This window comes from Ascaphus truei, chromosome 15 (assembly GCF_040206685.1).
Source record: "Ascaphus truei isolate aAscTru1 chromosome 15, aAscTru1.hap1, whole genome shotgun sequence".
NCBI lineage: Eukaryota > Metazoa > Chordata > Amphibia > Anura > Ascaphidae > Ascaphus > Ascaphus truei.
Window position 1 is genome coordinate 49514405 of NC_134497.1, and position 16985 is coordinate 49531389.

General features: G+C 49.8%; 1 protein-coding gene across 3 annotated transcripts in view; it reads left to right on the plus strand.

Annotated features, from left to right (window-relative positions):
- The window catches only part of UQCC1 (ubiquinol-cytochrome c reductase complex assembly factor 1), a 353269-nt gene that overhangs the window by 48918 nt on the left and 287366 nt on the right, over positions 1-16985 (plus strand). For 2 of the 3 annotated variants that reach the window (XM_075572586.1, XM_075572584.1), the window contains one exon: positions 10128-10235. In XM_075572586.1, coding sequence (XP_075428701.1) covers positions 10200-10235 — 36 coding nt within the window. In that variant the 5' untranslated portion in view covers positions 10128-10199. Of the gene's footprint in view, positions 1-7871; positions 7962-10127; positions 10236-16985 lie in introns of those variants that run through there. The other variant, XM_075572585.1, reaches the window with a different exon arrangement.

Below are 16985 nucleotides of genomic sequence, written 5' to 3' on the forward strand. Positions count from 1 at the left end.
CGGGCTCTCGAGGTCATGGATAACTGACCTTGCCCACTCGTACTCCCCCCGGGCTCAAACGGCCCAGCTCCCAGTCTGGCAAGAACAAGCACCCACCCCCCAAGAGCCGCCGCGACAAAGGCAAAACTGGTCAATGACCCCTCCTGTTCGGAACCTCGTCCTTTCACTCAGCACAGTATCAGCTGTTCGTGCTGTAACGGAACAAAGAACCATTAACACGGCATACAATGCATATGTCCACATTCCTGGGAATACCCTGCCCTGCTCAACCTTCTGCTGCCGTTCATTACATGATTGCAATCACTAACTAAGGGGATGGGTGGGTGGGAAATCGTCTGGCGGGCAGCCAAAGAGGATGTGCTGCCCGCCAGCCTGGCCTTAAGTAGGCCTTCCTGGAACTCCTCCCCTGTCCTGGGGAGGGAGGTGTGGGGGCGGGCCAGCGAGGGGAAGGCCGGACCCCCCCGGTCATGAAGCCCCCCCGCCTATGGCTAGGGGGGCCGCTTGACCAGGGAGGTTCCAGGCGGTTCCCCTCTCCCCCCGCCTTGTACCCACATGCAACGTACAAATAAAGACAGGAAACGGGAGCTGGAGGTAAAATGGCCGCGGCTATTTATTTATACAGAAAACCTAATGGGGTAAATGCACTCCCTGCCAGAGTGTGCTCCTTTGACAGGAGGGGGAGGGGACGGTCAGCCGGCCCTCGAACCGCTGACCTCGTGTCCCCTACGCGAGCGGGCTCTCGAGGTCATGGATAACTGACCTTGCCCACTCGTACTCCCCCCGGGCTCAAACGGCCCAGCTCCCAGTCTGGCAAGAACAAGCACCCACCCCCCAAGAGCCGCCACCGACGGGTCTATTTAACCCCCCTTAAACTAGGCCCGTACCGCCAACCCTCCAGACCCTCTCGAAGCCCTCCCGGAAACTCAAATAAGTCTACCCCGCCTGGCATGCCTAGCAGCGGGACCGATGCTCCTCTACCGGCCCAGCCTGCCCTCTCCATTCCACCTGGGGCTGCCAATCGCGCCTGGGGCAGTAGTTACTCAACTTGCCATGCTTTTTAAAGATGCCCTGAGAATCGCTTTTTTCGCTGCACTATCCCTCACCCGGTCCCGGACATACCCACCTCCGGAGCCGCAGGCCGCCTTTGCCCAGCGCTATCTGGGATTTCGCCTTTTTTACTGCTGCAGGCTTCTTACCCGCCCTCAGTGACCCCTAGGGAATCGACCCTGGCAGTGGACTGGGCCACGCCTCTTCCCTTGCTCGCTCTGTGTCGCCCACTGCAAGCCTTGACGCATCTCCTCGATACCGCCCTAAACGCGACTCCTTACCATTACCCGATACGCCATATGCCGTACCTTCCACGGCGTGTCTCCATCAACCGCCTGCCGGGGCTGTTCCACCATCTGTGCAGTGCGTGATGCTGCCGGGTGGGTCGGCTACCGCGCCCCTGACCCAGGCCGTGGCTGAAGAATTGAAAGACACCGGGGTCCGGCTGATGGCTGTTGGTACTGGAATGGGATTCGCGGTGCCAGTGACCCAGGCCGTGGCCATCTGTGGCTTCCCGTGAGGAAGAGACCTGGGCTGCAACTTGGTTCGCCCTTCACCCGATGCCGGCTCCACGTAGTCGAACCCTGCTGGGTTCTCAGCTCTACGAAACACATTGGCACCAACCGCGGTTGCGGTTGGCCGTCTTGGTCTCCTTGGCCCTGCCGACTCTGCAGGCGAAATCCTGACAGTGACACCGCCCGCGTCAGCAACGGGCGGCCGTGTGGCGTGCCGTGACGCCCTGTTCTGCGTCACGGTGGCTGGAAGTCGCCACCCCTCCTTGGCGGGCCGACCTGCGCGCCGATCCGCCGTGTCCTGCGTCCCAGCGGTCGAAGTCCTCCCCACCTTCGCTGAGGCCCGACCAGGCCGCTGTGACGCCCTGCCTCGCGGTACCGTGACCGAGGGCTGCCGCCCTGCGTGCGGTTGCTGAACTTCGCCTGCCGCCTTGCACTGCAGCACCCTCCGCGCTCCCTTCCTGTGGAGCGCGGCTTCTCTGCCTGCCGCCTGTCTAGCGCGCAATGCTGCCTGAGGGCTGTCGACTGTCGCCTGTTGCGTTGTGCTGCAGCGCCCTCCGCTTTGACGCCCTGCCTCACGGTACCGTGACCGAGGGCTGCCGCCCTGCGTGCGGTTGCTGAACTTCGCCTGCCGCCTTGCACTGCAGCACCCTCCGCGCTCCCTTCCTGTGGAGCGCGGCTTCTCTACATGCCGCCTGTCTAGCGCGCAATGCTGCCTGAGGACTGTCGCCTGACGCGTTGTGCTGCAGCGCCCTCTGCTTCCCCTTCCCGCGGGGAGCAGCCTTAGTGCCACGTGCTGGTTTCACAGAGAACGCCTGCAGCCACCGATCCAACCATGCCTCGTCATGGTTTTCCGCCTCGACTTGAAGAAGGCGTAACTGCTCTGCCATTGCTGCCATGCAGCCCGCTTCCCGTATGCCTGTCCAAAATTTTCGCGCGACGGGGCACCGGCCCGTCCCTACCCGGCCCTGCTTGCACGGGTCGTGACTATTGCCTGCCCCAGGATTAGCAACCCAGGGCCTCACGCGCTGTGACCGCGTGCCTTCGCCAGCCCCTCTCCCCGCACAGCAAACCGTACGCACCCGCGCGCATTTCCGTGTGCCCATATACACCCGCGCGCATTTCCGTGTGCCCATATACACACGCGCGCATTTCCGTGTGCCCATATACACCCGCGCGCATTTCCGTGTGCCCATACACACCCGCGCGCACCCATATAAACCCGCGTGTGCCCCGCTACACACGCACCCTGCGTGTGCCCGTATACAGACGCGCGCATTTCCGTGTGCCCATATACACACACGCGCATTTCCGTGTGCCCATATACACACGCGCGCATTTCCGTGAGCCCATATACACACGCGCGCATTTCCGTGAGCCCATACACACGCGCGCATTTCCGTGAGCCCATACACACGCGCGCATTTCCGTGAGCCCATATACACGCGCGCATTTCCGTGTTCCCATATACACGCGCACATCTACGTGTGCCCGTATACACACGCGCGCATTTCCGTGTGCCCATATACACACGCGCGCATTTCCGTGTGCCCATATACACACGCGCGCATTCCCGTGTGCCCATATACACACGCGCGCATTTCCGTGTGCCCGTATACACACGCGCGCATCTACGTGTGCCCATATACACACGCGCGCATCTACGTGTGCCCATATACACACGCGCGCATCTACGTGTGCCCATATACACACGCGCGCATCTACGTGTGCCCATATACACACGCGCGCATCTACGTGTCCATATACACGCGCGCATTTACGCGTGTCCATATACACGCGCGCATTTACGCATGTCCATATACACGCGCGCATCTACGTATGCCCATATACACGCGCGCGTTTACGTGCACCCCTATACCCATGCGCGCATTTACGTGCACCCCTATACCCACGCGCGCATTTACGCGTGGTATTTATCATCTAATAATTACTACAGTATATTTATATAGTTTATAATGTCACTAGATAAAGAGCTCTACTGACATCTACGTGTGCCCATACACACGCGCGCTCATACACACGCGCGCATCCACGTGTGCTCATACACACGCGCGCATCCACGCGTGCGCCCATACGCACTCGCGCACATCTACGTGTGGCCATACATACCCGCACGCATCTACGTGTGCCCACGCACGCAAGCGCACATCTACGTGTGCCCCTATACACCCGCACACTTCTACGTGTGCCCCTACACATATAAACATCCACATGTGCCTACATACTGTACATACTTCTGATGTGCCTACACGTATATCGCAGAGAACCACGCCTGCAACCACCGATCCAACCATGCCTCGTCATGGTTTTTCGCCTCGACTTGAAGAAGGCGTAACTGCTCTGCCATTGATGCCATGCAGCCCGCTTCCCGTATGCCTGTCCAAAATTTTTTGCGCGACGGGGCACCGGCCCGTCCCTGCTTGCACGGGTCGCGACTATTGCCTGCCCCAGGATTAGCAACCCAGGGCCTCACGCGCTGTGACCGCTTGCCTCCGCCAGCCCCTCTCCCCGCACAGCAAACCGTACGCACCCGCGCGCATTTCCGTGTGCCCATATACACCCGCGCGCATTTCCGTGTGCCCATATACACACACGCGCGCGCATTTCCGCGTGCCCATACACACCCGCGCGCACCCATATACATCCACGCGCACCCATATAAACCCGCGCGCACCTGCGTGTGCCCCTCTACCCACGCACGTGCGCGCCCTGCGTGTGCCCGTATACACACGCGCGCGCATTTCCGTGTGCCCATATACACACGCGCGCATTTCCGTGTGCCCATATACACATGGGCGCATTTCCGTGAGCCCATATACACGCGCGCATTTCCGTGAACCCATATACACGCGCGCATCTACGTGTTCCCATATACTCGCGCGCATCTACGTGTGCCCACATACACACACGCGCGCGCATCTACGTGTGCCCATATACACATGCGCGCGCATCTACGTGTGCCCATATACACACGCGTGCGCATCTACGTGTGCCCATATACACACGCGCGCATTTACGCGTGTCCATATACACGCGCGCATCTACGCGTGTCCATATACACGCGCGCATCTACGCGTGTCCATACACACGCGCGCACCTACGCGTGTCCATACACACGCGCGCATCTACGCGTGTCCATACACACGCGCGCATTTACGCGTGCCCATACACACGCGCGCATTTACGCGTGTCCATACACACGCGCATTTACGCATGTCCACATACACGCGCGCATTTACGCATGTCCACATACACGCGCGCATTTACATGCACCCCTATACCCACGCGCGCATTTACGTGTGGTATTTATCATCTAATAATTACTACAGTATATTTATATAGTTTATAATGTCACTAGATAAAGAGCTCTACTGACATCTACGAGTGCCCATACACTCGCGCGCATTTACGTGTGCCCATACACACGCGCGCATCCACGTGTGCCCCTACACACGCGCGCATCCACGCGTGCTCATACACGCGTGCATCCACGTGCACCTGCCTACGTGTGCCCATACGCACTCGCGCACCTCTACGTGTGGCCATACATACCCGCACGCATCTACGTGTGCCCACACACGCAAGCGCACATCTACGTGTGCCCCTATACACCCGCACACTTCTACGTGTGCCCCATCACATATAAACATCCACATGTGCCTACATACATACTTCTGATGTGCCTACACGTATATCCATATATCCAACTACCTGTGCCCACACACCTATCCCCCACACATGCGCCTCCGCACGCACGCCTCCCCATGCGCCCATCCATGAATTAATTGGGGAATTCAGATAAAGTAACCAAGCATAAATGCTAAACATTGCGATTCCCTTTAACAAGTATTTATCATCTAATAATTACCACAATATATCTATATAGTCTATAATGTCCCTAGATAAAGAGCTCTATTGACATTATATAATTCTCTGCACCGTCTGAGACCATAAGTGGGGGGGACACGTCGCCAGTCAGACCGCGCTCCCTCCTATGCAAATCTTATGCCAGCCTTTCTGTCCCAACTTCGCCATACCCCCACCCCGCACGGGCGGGCAACTGCTACCCCCGCACGGGATACCAGAAGGAAGCGGCCGCTGGGAGCAGTCAAGCATCCACTTGCCATCGCTCCCAGCGCCTCAGCGTGTCCCCCCCCCGCCGGACTACAGTATATTTATATAGCTTATAGTATACATGCCTACATACACGTACACCGATTTACCTGTACCCATGTACACATATATACACGTACCCGTATACACATATATATACCCGCACACACATACCTGCACATAATCGCCCCGAGCGCATCAGCGTGTGTCCCCCCGCCGAAACTAACTGCGGGGGCAGACCGTGAAGCGCCAACCTTGGCCGCCCCCTCTTTGCGCTTACCCCCGGCCTAGGGCCGCAACCACTAAGAGCGGCTGCACTAGCCTATACATGCGTATATCTCCACTTACGTATACGTGCATACCCATATACACATGTACATACACACCCACATACCTGCACATAACACCCATAAATACCTGTACGTACATCCACATATATACCCACGCACATATACATATATATACCCATACCACACATACATATATATACACCCCCATACATATACATATATATACATATATATATACACACATATATATATATATATATATATACACACCCATATCTACCCATACAACGTTATTTATTTATTATAGATTTTTCCCGGCCGGCCCCCCCTGTACAGCCCACCTCACTCATACATTTTAACGACCCCACAAGTGTGGGGGAAGGGGGGGGCGCGGGAGCAGCCGCCTCTCCAGCCGCATGGCTGACCGGTCCACCCCAACCCCCGTGCCCCGAGACCACTAAACGAAAAGGGGGGGGGGAGGGGTAGGAGGGGCCTCTGCCCGCGCTACATTCCACCACGTGGGACTGCGCCCCAGCCCCCGAACGGGCCGCGAGCAGCCGCCCGCATGGGACACACGCGGGCCGCATGCCTCGGCCGGAACCCCCTCTCCCCGCAACCAACATCCCTCTGCCTCTCCCCGCCGGGTGCCCCTACCCATGGCAGCCGCCGCGGGGCTATGCGGATGGAGGAGGCACCCGCCCGCACAACGCTGCGGGAGCAGGTAGCCCCCTCCCCCCCCCCCAGGAGAAGCGGGGAAAAACCCGTCAGGCCCCTACTGCCCGCCAGACCCCCTCTGTCCCCCGAGACCAACCCCTCCCCGCCTGCAGCCGCCGCGGCACAGGCTTAAGTCCGACCCCCCCAGCTGCATGCTGCGCGCCGCAGATGGAGGATGGGGACGGGCCGCTACCCTACGGGGTCCCTCTCCTCCCTGCATCCCGCCTCCCCCCTCGCCGCCGATTCAAAAATCGCGGCTATACAGGAGGGGGGAGTGCCCAGGATTGACCCCCCTTTCGGGGCCCTACCTTAGTTTAAACTGCTGGGAGGAGCGGGACGTCCTAATCGTCTGGCGGGCAGCCAAAGAGGATGTGCTGCCCGCCAGCCTGGCCTTAAGTAGGCCTTCCTGGAACTCCTCCCCTGTCCTGGGGAGGGAGGTGTGGGGGCGGGCCAGCGAGGGGAAGGCCGGACCCCCCCGGTCATGAAGCCCCCCCGCCTATGGCTAGGGGGGCCGCTATATCTGTAGTGCGCTGCCATATTTTGTTGTGTTATGTTGTTTTGTGTCAAAACTCGGCACAAAAAAATGCAAACCTCTCTGTAAACGGGGGACTCCCTGATGAAACCCGGAGGACCTCCTCTCCCCCCTGCTTCAGGCAATCTTAAAAAAAATATCAGCAGCTGGGATTGTTTGTTCAACTTTTTTTCATTGCCCTGAAGATGTACGTGGCACTTTATGGGAACATGCTTGTTTTCTAGCAGAGCAAACACCACTGATCAAAACCGAAATGGAGCTCCCTCCACTTCTGTTTCCTGTATCTGTGGACCCAACGCATCACGTGGTCACTCCAGGAGCAATCACATGACACAGAGGTGCCAGGAGTTGGATCCCTGGCACTGAAGAGATCATACAAATGTTTTCTTTGATGGCGCTATCCATGTATGCTGTGCTATACAGTAGATAGAATTTTGTTGGCACATGAAGCCCCTGCCCCATAGAGCTTACAATCTAATTGTGGTGGCTGAGGCACAGGATGATTGTGTCTTGCCCAAGGTCTCGAGGAGAGCTTAAACTGGAACCGATGTCATTGCCTCTGAGCTACTCCTTCAGCCCCGTACATGTGTAATTTTGTCTTTTTTTTGCCTCCTTCATTTTCTTTTTTCTTTTCCATTTTAGGATGGGCGTTATTTTTTCCCCAGGGCGGCACACTTATGCAGCGGGCGATTACACAGATCTGTAACATCACAGACCCACATTACGCATAAAGTAAGCCGGCTTTTGGTGACCACACAATCCTTTATGTCCATGTAGTTTGTAGAGGTGGCACTACTTAATGGTAAGAGTGCAGATCATGATTTCAAAGCCTGTCTCTGCCACTCTGCCACTGCTTGATCATGGAAGCACTATTGTATATTAAGGCTAGTAATCGCATTGTCTATACATGGTTTATTGTTCATGTGTTCTTTTGTATGTCATTGTCTATAGTGGCACAGTCACGTTTTTTTTAACTGCTTCACTACGCAAGACATTAACAATATTTGATTTTTGTTACACAGTTGGTGGCCATTTTAATTTTCCTAAATGCGGTAAATATTTCTTGAACCAAAGGAAAGAAACCATTCAAAATCGTGTCTTTCAGTTAAATTTTTTTTTGTAATTGTTCCTAAGGCCGCGCGTATAGTGCCCATGACAGGTGATGTCACCTGTCACCTGTCACCTGTCGCCGTTGCCGCTAGCGAAAGTTATATATCGCTTTGCGGCGGCGGCGGCGCGGGCGTACTGGCATTTGATTGGTTCAGGGCCTGTCATATGAGGTGACAGTCCTTGAAAAATCAAATATTGCCAGCTACCAAAATTCACGACGCGACGTCGTTCCATTGCATTGTCGCTGTCACGCTCACTATAAGCACACGTGGCGGCCGTAATAAATTTGTTTTTGGGCGACGTCGCGGGCACTATATGCGCAGCCTTAGATCTTCTGTTGCATTGCATCTCGAATACTGATTTTCTACGTTTTTCACTGGTTTGTGGTCAATCTCACTTCTTTCCCCCCTTCTTTTTTTTTTTTTTTTAAAGCATCAGTGGTCTTGTAGACTTTAATGGAGTCTCCCTCGTAAGTCTGAACTTTTTACATTAAAATCCCATTTTCTGTCCCCAAACACCTTCATCTCACTGGTTTAGGTAGTTGGAGGTTGACTCTTCTAGGGGTGACCAGTATTTTCAATTACACAATATAAATATATAAAAAAGTGATTCATGTTTAATAAGAGATACGACAAACAAACGTAGGATGGAAGTGTTACCTTTTAATAGTTAACCCGAGGTTAGAGAGGTGCAAGCAAAGGTAGTTTCTTCATCTAGCTGAAGAAGGAACCTTTTTAGTCCTGAAACCTTGCACTCGTTTCTTTAACAACTGGTTTGCCATTAAAAGTGTCACTTCTTTTCTATGGGCTAAAACTTTAGGATCCACTGAAAAATGTGGCAGTAACTTTTTGAAGGAAAGGGCATCTGCCCTTCCAAAGTGACTTCAGGCAGCTTCCTGTCGGTGAGCCATCATTGCTCGTCCTTGCTGACGTGGCTCATCTGTTACGGACAGTTGGTGGTTACGTTTGTCCACAAAACTCAGGAGTGCTGAACTGCTACAAGTGCAACAGCAGGGGAGAGGCCTAATATCTCTCATTTGAATCCTGACTGTGACACATACATAGAAAAACTTCACATCCGTGTTTTGGAACCAATTACTTGTATGTAGAGATCAGTCCAAGTTTTGACAGCCTCTGCTCTTTTTCAGTAGTGGTTCATTGTGTTGTACTCTGTAGCATAATCAAGGAAGGAATATTCATTATTTATTTATTTTTTCCAAAAGCACTCCTAAATGAAGATTTTTTTATTTGTTATGTCCTGTTGGTGCTCACTCTCAAAAAGGGCCAAAAATTTGTACATGTGTACAGTAAGAAAGGGAGAGGACACTTTGTCAGTCTGGAGACCAAAGGCTCTTGTACAGCTGAAAAGGATTATCCATAGCTCGAATAAAACTAAATTTCAGAAGCCCAAAGTGTCTTCCCACTGTCTGTATTCTGTAGCATTCCAGGGATCTCTGTACTTTTTAGAATTTTATAAAGGGTAAACACTTGTCCATAGTAGTTTTGATGCTGTTCTTGATCTGCAAACACTTGGTTTCAAGTGGTAAGAAACATTGGAGCACCACTGATTTTTGTTTTTGTAGACTTCCGTAATGTTGAATTCCATAGCCACTTTAGCAACTGTTGCCCTGCATTGTCCATTTGGTTATTCTCATAAAATATGGCTATTTTTTTATTTTTCTGTGCATGCAAAAATGTCAGATAACTGTTTTTGCCTGGTCTGTAGCTGTGTGTGATGGCTTCTATGGAAATTCCAGGCAGGCTACATTTTTTATTTCTTTCTTTCCAGCTTCTTGCAACAAGAGATGAACTTCAACCGTTGGAGGAAGAAGTTGGGGCATTTACTAAAATAATAGAAGCAATGGGTTTTACTGGACCACTGAAGTATAACAAATGGGTGAGTTGGTTTAACAAGTGCAACACTGAGAAATGTTCTTGTGGTGCTTCTTAACTACTTGGCAAATATTCTGATTTTTATGATTTTTTTACATTAGTGGAATTACATTAATGGGACCGTCTTTAGCTTGACATTAACGGAAAGATCTAAGAAAGTGGAAAAAGAAATCTGGCTTTCAATTGCACTTTACACTTCACCAGTTTAATTTTTAATTTTTTTTCTTTAAGTAAAGGAAAAATGGGGCAACTGCACGCACATCAATAAATGAATGTCTGAACCGATGTTTTTCAGATAAAAATTAACCTTTAAAAAAATAAAAATAAATGTACCACCACCTGATGAAGAATCCAGTGTATAAACTGTGTAAGACATCTGTTCTTTGTGGTTTTGTGGCATCTGGCATCTTCTAAATGCTGACATTTTAACTCCTATTAAATAAAGGTTAAGTGATTTAATGAAAACGTTGGTCCGAGATTTTGCCATTTTTGGCGCACTGAATCACACTTTTTGTGTTTTTTGCTACCTTTAGATCCTTTGGAGGAACTTTCCTGTAACCGCTTCCAAATTTACATAATGCATCTAAGGGGTTTATTCATAAAACTGCAATAGTACCAATCGGAACACTATCGTGCTGCAACTCCAGTTGACTTCAATGGGTGTTTCCATGCGACTGTGCCCCGATTGGCACTGTCATAGGTTAATGAGAAACGCCCATCCATTTTCAAGAGCTGAATGTAACGTGTACTGTGATTTGAAAGGATTTCGGTGCACTTTCCTAATAGACACATTAAATCTGGGGTGGCCCATTCCAGTCCTCAAAGGCCACCAACACGTTGGGTTTTCATCCAAAAGAACAAACCTATAGCGCAAGAGGAAACAAAAGAAAAGAAAACCAGAGTGTAATAGGTAATGGTACATGGAAATTCCTGCTGTGATGGGCCACACGTACAGAAAAAACTTCAGAGCGAGATTTTCAGGTATCACTTCTAAGGATTCTCGGTCCAATCCGTATGATGTTGTGGAGAGAGCTGGATATAGTAGCTGCTAGGCTTATATCTATTCCAAATGGTATCGGCTCATGGGTGAAAAATATGCACATCGCACTTACTATTTAACCGAAGGAAATGCTCATTGAGGGAAATCCCAAAATTTGTATGATGTGATCAGAAATAATTTCTGTTTCGGTCATCTCAGTGCCTCGCGCCTGGCATCCGGTATACCCAGCTCTCTCAACGACGTTATACGGATTGGACCAGGAACCCTTAGAAGTGATACCTGAAATTCCCTCTCTCTGCCTAGGAAGATTTTTCAGTGCGTGTGGCCCATCACAGCAGGAATTATTTCTAATACCATTACCTATTGCACTCTGGTTTTCTTTCTTTTGTTTCCTCTTGTCCTGTAGGTTTGTTCCTTTGCATGTTTATTAATATTATTATTATTATGTTTGCCTATTTTCCCTCTGTGTGAGAGACCCAAACCAGGCTGCAGGGACAGCGTAGTTGATTTTTTTTATATCAAGCGTTATCTGTTTGTGCGCAGCTCTTTTCTTCCATTTTTACGTTGGGTTTTCATTATATCCCTGCTTCAGCAGAGGTGACTGTCGTTGATTGAGCCGACTGTGCTGAAGCAGGAAAATCCTTAAAATCTGACCTATAGGTGGCCCTTGAGTACTGGAGTTGCACCCCCACCTGCACTAAATGAATAATGTGTTCATCAGTCCATAGCTAATATAGTTACATAGTTACGTAGTAGATGAGGTTGAAAAAAGACGTATGTCCATCAAGTTCAACCAATGCTAAATTTAGACAACAGATACTTTATCCTATATCTATACTTACTTATTGATCCAGAGGAAGGCAAACAAAACCACCCAGAGTCATATCATCCAATGATATCTCATAAGGGGAAAAATTAATTCCTTCCTGACTCCAAGAATTGGCAGTCGGATTAATCCCTGGATCAACATCCTTCCCATGTATACTTATTTGGTATACTGTATCCCTGTATACCTTTGCCATCTAAAAAGATGTCAAACCTTTTTTTGAACAAATCTATTGAATCTGCCATCACAGTCTCCATGGGTAATGAATTCCACATTTTAACTGCCCTTACTGTAAAGAACCCTTTCCTTTGTTGCTGGTGAAATTTCCTTTCCTCCAACCTCAAGGGATGACCCTGAGTCCTTTGTACTCCCCGTGGGATGAATAGTTCTTTTGAAAGCTCCTTGTATTGTCCCCGAATATATTTGTATATAGTTATCATATCCCTTCTTAGACGCCTCTTTTCTAATGTAAATAAATCTAATTTAGCTAGCGTCTCCTCATAAGTTAGATTGTCCATCCCCTTTATTAATTTGGTGGCTCTTCTCTGCACTCTTTCTAGTTCCATAATGTCTTTTCTTAGGATTGGTGCCCAAAATTGTACTCCATATTCAAGGTGTGGTCTTACTAATGCTTTGTAAAGGGGCATAATTATGTTTACTTCCCTTCCATCGCCCGTTTAATGCAAGATAAGATCTTGTTTGCCTTTGCAGCTACTGCATGACTTTGGGCACTATTGCTAAGCCTGCTGTCTACAAGCACTCCTAAATCCTTCTCCGTCAAGGATTCCCCCAATGAATCCCTTTTTATTCTTGCATCCCAAATGCATAAACTTACATTTATCTGTATTAAACCTCATCTGCCATTTACCTGCCCACATTTCCAGTCTCTCCAAGTCCTTCTGAAGCGAAATTACATCCTGCTCTGATTCTACTATCTTACACAATTTAGTATCATCAGCAAAGATGGAGACTTTGCTCTCGAAGTCAACCTCAAGGTCATTAATAAACAAGTTAAAAAGCAGGGGTCCTAGTACCGATCCCTTAGGTATTCCACTGACAACTTTAGCCCAACCTGAAAAAGTTCCATTTATGACAACCCTCTGTTGTCTGTCCTTTAACCAGTTTTCAATCCAGATGCATATATTATTACTGAGTTCAAGTTTCTTTATTTTGTACATCAACCTCTTGTGTGAAACTGTATCAAAAGCCTTTGCAAAATCCAAGTAGACAACATCAACTGCATTACACTGGTCTGAATTCCTGTTTACCTCCTCAAAGAAACAAATAAGGTTAGTTTCGCATGATCTATCCTTCATACTGTAAATCCATGTTGACTATTACTAATAATTTTGTTTTCCATTAGGTATTCCTGAATATTATCCCATATTAAAGCTTCAAGTAGTTTCCCCACTATTGAAATCATGCTTACAGGTCTGTAATTCCCCGGTTGGGATCTAGCGCCCTTTTTAAATATAGGCACCACATCTGCTTTACGCCAATCTTGTGGTACTGAGCCTGTGGAAATGGAGTCCTTGAATATTAAATATAATGGTTTGGCTATTATTGAGCTTAACTCCTTGAGAACTCTTGGATGTATGCCATCGGGGCCAGGTGCCTTATTTACTTTAATTTTTTCAAGTCGCTTATGAACTTCTTCCTCAGTTAACCTATTGTTCATTAATATGGAGGTTGTGGCGTCCTCCTGCGACACTACTATTGAATTACTTCTTGATTCTTCCCTGGTAAACACAGAGACAAATAACTTGTTTAATACCTCTGCTTTTCCTTATCTCCAATAATCTGCCTTCCCATCACACTGAAAGGGTCCTATATTTTCTTTTCTCATTTTTTTGTTTTTAAGTACTTAAAGAACTTTTTAGGGTTGTGCTTACTTTCTATTGCAATCCTTTTTTCATTATCCATTTTTGCTAATTTGATTGCCCTTTTGCAATTTTTGTTACATTCCTTATAATTCTGATACGATGTCTCTGTCCCTTCTGACTTAAAGAATCTAAATGCCTTCCTCTTCTTGTCCATTTCCTCCCCTACCTGTTTATTTAGACACATTAGTTTTGACTTATTTCTTTTATATTTTATACTTATAACCCACTAAACGCTGATAACTGTGCTTTTCTAACAATGTTTCAAAGACTGCCCATTTATTTTCTACATTTTTTCCCTGCAAAAACATCATCCCAGTGTATTACTTGTAGATTAGACCTCAGTTTATTAAAATCTGCCTTTCTAAAGTTTAAGGTCTTTGTTGAACCCAAGTAATCTGTTTTTTGATCATTTATTTCAAATGAGACCGTGTTATGATCACTGTTACCCAAATGTTCCAGGACTTGAATATTTGTTATTACTTCTACATGGTTTGATATGACCAAATCCAATACTGCCCCTCTCCTGGTTGGTTCCTCAATAATTTGGGTTATATAATTGTCTTTAAGCACCCCCAAAAACCTGTTTCCTTTTGTTGTAACGCTAATCTCATTGCCCCAGTCTATGTCTGGATAATTAAAATCCCCCATTATGCAAACATGACCCAGTTTTGATACCTTCTCCATTTGCAAAAGTATTTTAGCTTCCTCAATCTCACAGATATTTTGGGGTTTTTAGCATATTCACACAAACATTTTCTTTATACTTTTACCTCCACTGCTAATTTCTATACACAAAGTCTCTACATTTTCATCATTCCCTTCATAAAGATCATCCCTTATACAGCTAAACCCCGTTATAACGCGGGTCTCGGGGTCCACCCCGAGACCACCGCGTTACTAACGGGGTCGCGAGAAAAAAAAATGGCCGCCGCGCTTTAGCGCATATTCATCCCGCGGGACAGGAGATGGGAGCGGGCATGTCCCTCCGCTCCCCGCTTCCCCCTGTCACCGCGGGACAGGCCGCGGGGCAGGAGATGGGAGCGGGGATGTCCCTCCTGTCCCCGCTTCCCCCTGTCACCGCGGAACAGGCCGCGGGGCAGGAGATGGGAGCGGGGATGTCCCTCCTGTCCCCGCTTCCCCCTGTCACCGCGGGACAGCCCGCGGGGCAGGAGATGGGAGCGGGGATGTCCCTCCTGTCCCCGCTTCCCCCTGTCACCGCGGGACAGCCCGCGGGGCAGGAGATGGGAGCGGGGATGTCCCTCCTGTCCCCGCTTCCCCCTGTCACCGCGGGACAGGCCGCGGGGCAGGAGATGGGAGCGGGGATGTCCCTCCTGTCCCCGCTTCCCCCTGTCACCGTGTGACAGGCCGCGGGGCAGGAGATGGGAGCGGGGATGTCCCTCCTGTCCCCGCTTCCCCCTGTCACCGCGGGACAGGCCGCGAGGCAGGAGATGGGAGCGGGGATGTCCCTCAGGTCGCCGCTTACCTCAGATCCCGCTGCCTGCACGGAGGTGGTAGCGGGGGGTTTCTTCTCCTCACCGCTGTCCCTGGCGCTCCCGCTGCCTGCGCGGGAGGAGGGGGGGAGCGGGTGGTGGTGCTGGTCGCGGCCTTTCCTCTGCTCCGACCCCACCCCCCGTCTGTGTAGAGTGAGAGAGTGTGTGTGTGTATGTATATATGGGAGAGAAAGTGTGTGTGTGTATATGGGTGTGTGTATGTGGGTGTGAATGTGTGTAAGTGTCTGAGTGTGTGTGTAAGTGTGTGTAAGTGTGTGTAAGTGTGTGTAAGTGTGTGTGAGTGTCTGTGAGTGTCTAAGTGTGTGTAAGTGTGTGTAAGTGTGTGTAAGTGTGTGTGAGTGTCTGTGAGTGTCTGTGAGTGTCTAAGTGTGTGTAAGTGTGTGTAAGTGTGTGTGAGTGTCTGTGAGTGTGCGTGAGTGTGCGTGAGTGTGCGTAAGTGTGCGTAAGTGTGCGTGGGAGTGTGTGTGAGTGTGTGTGCGTGTGCGTAAGTGTGTGTGAGTGTCTGTGAGTGTCTGTAAGTGTGTGTGAGTGTGTGTGCAGTGTGAGCAATGAGGAGTGTGTGTGCAGTGTACAGTGTGTGTGCAGTGTGTCAGTGTGTGCAGTGTGAGCAATGAGCAGTGTGTGTGCAGTGTGCAGTGTGTGTGCAGTGTGTCAGTGTGTGCAGTGTGAGCAATGAGGAGTGTGTGTGCAGTGTACAGTGTGTGTGCAGTGTGTCAGTGTGTGCAGTGTGAGCAATGAGCAGTGTGTGTGCAGTGTGTCAGTGTGTGCAGTGTGAGCAATGAGCAGTGTGTGTGCAGTGTGCAGTGTGTCCAATGAGCAGTGTGTGTGCAGTGTGTCAGTGTGTGCAGTGTGAGCAATGAGCAGTGTGTGTGCAGTGTGCAGTGTGTGTGCAGTGTGTCCAATGAGCAGTGTGTGTGCAGTGTGCAGTGTGTGTGCAGTGTGTCCAATGAGCAGTGTGTGTGCAGTGTGTCAGTGTGTGCAGTGTGAGCAATGAGCAGTGTGTGTGCAGTGTGCAGTGTGTGTGCAGTGTGTCCAATGAGCAGTGTGTGTGCAGTGTGCAGTGTGTGTGCAGTGTGTCCAATGAGCAGTGTGTGTGCAGTGTGTCAGTGTGTGCAGTGTGAGCAATGAGCAGTGTGTGTGCAGTGTGTCAGTGTGAGCAATGAGCAGTGTGTGTGCAGTGTGCAGTGTGTGTGCAGTGTGTCAGTGTGAGCAATGAGCAGTGTGTATGCAGTGTGCAGTGTGTGTGCAGTGTGGCAGTGTGAGCAATGAGCAGTGTGTGTGCAGTGAGTGTGTGCAGTGTGTGCAGTGTGTGCAGTGTGCAAAGAAAAAAAATGAAAAAAAAAATTTTTTTTTTAAAATTTTTTTTTTTTTTTTTTTTTTTTTTAAAACGGGAGCCACGGGAAAACCGCGTTATAACCGAATCGCGGTATAACGAGGCGCGTTATAACGGGGTTTAGCTGTAATAGGTTTTAGATCCGGTTTAACATATAAACATACTCCACCTCCCCTTCTATTTGTTTGATCCTTCCGAAAA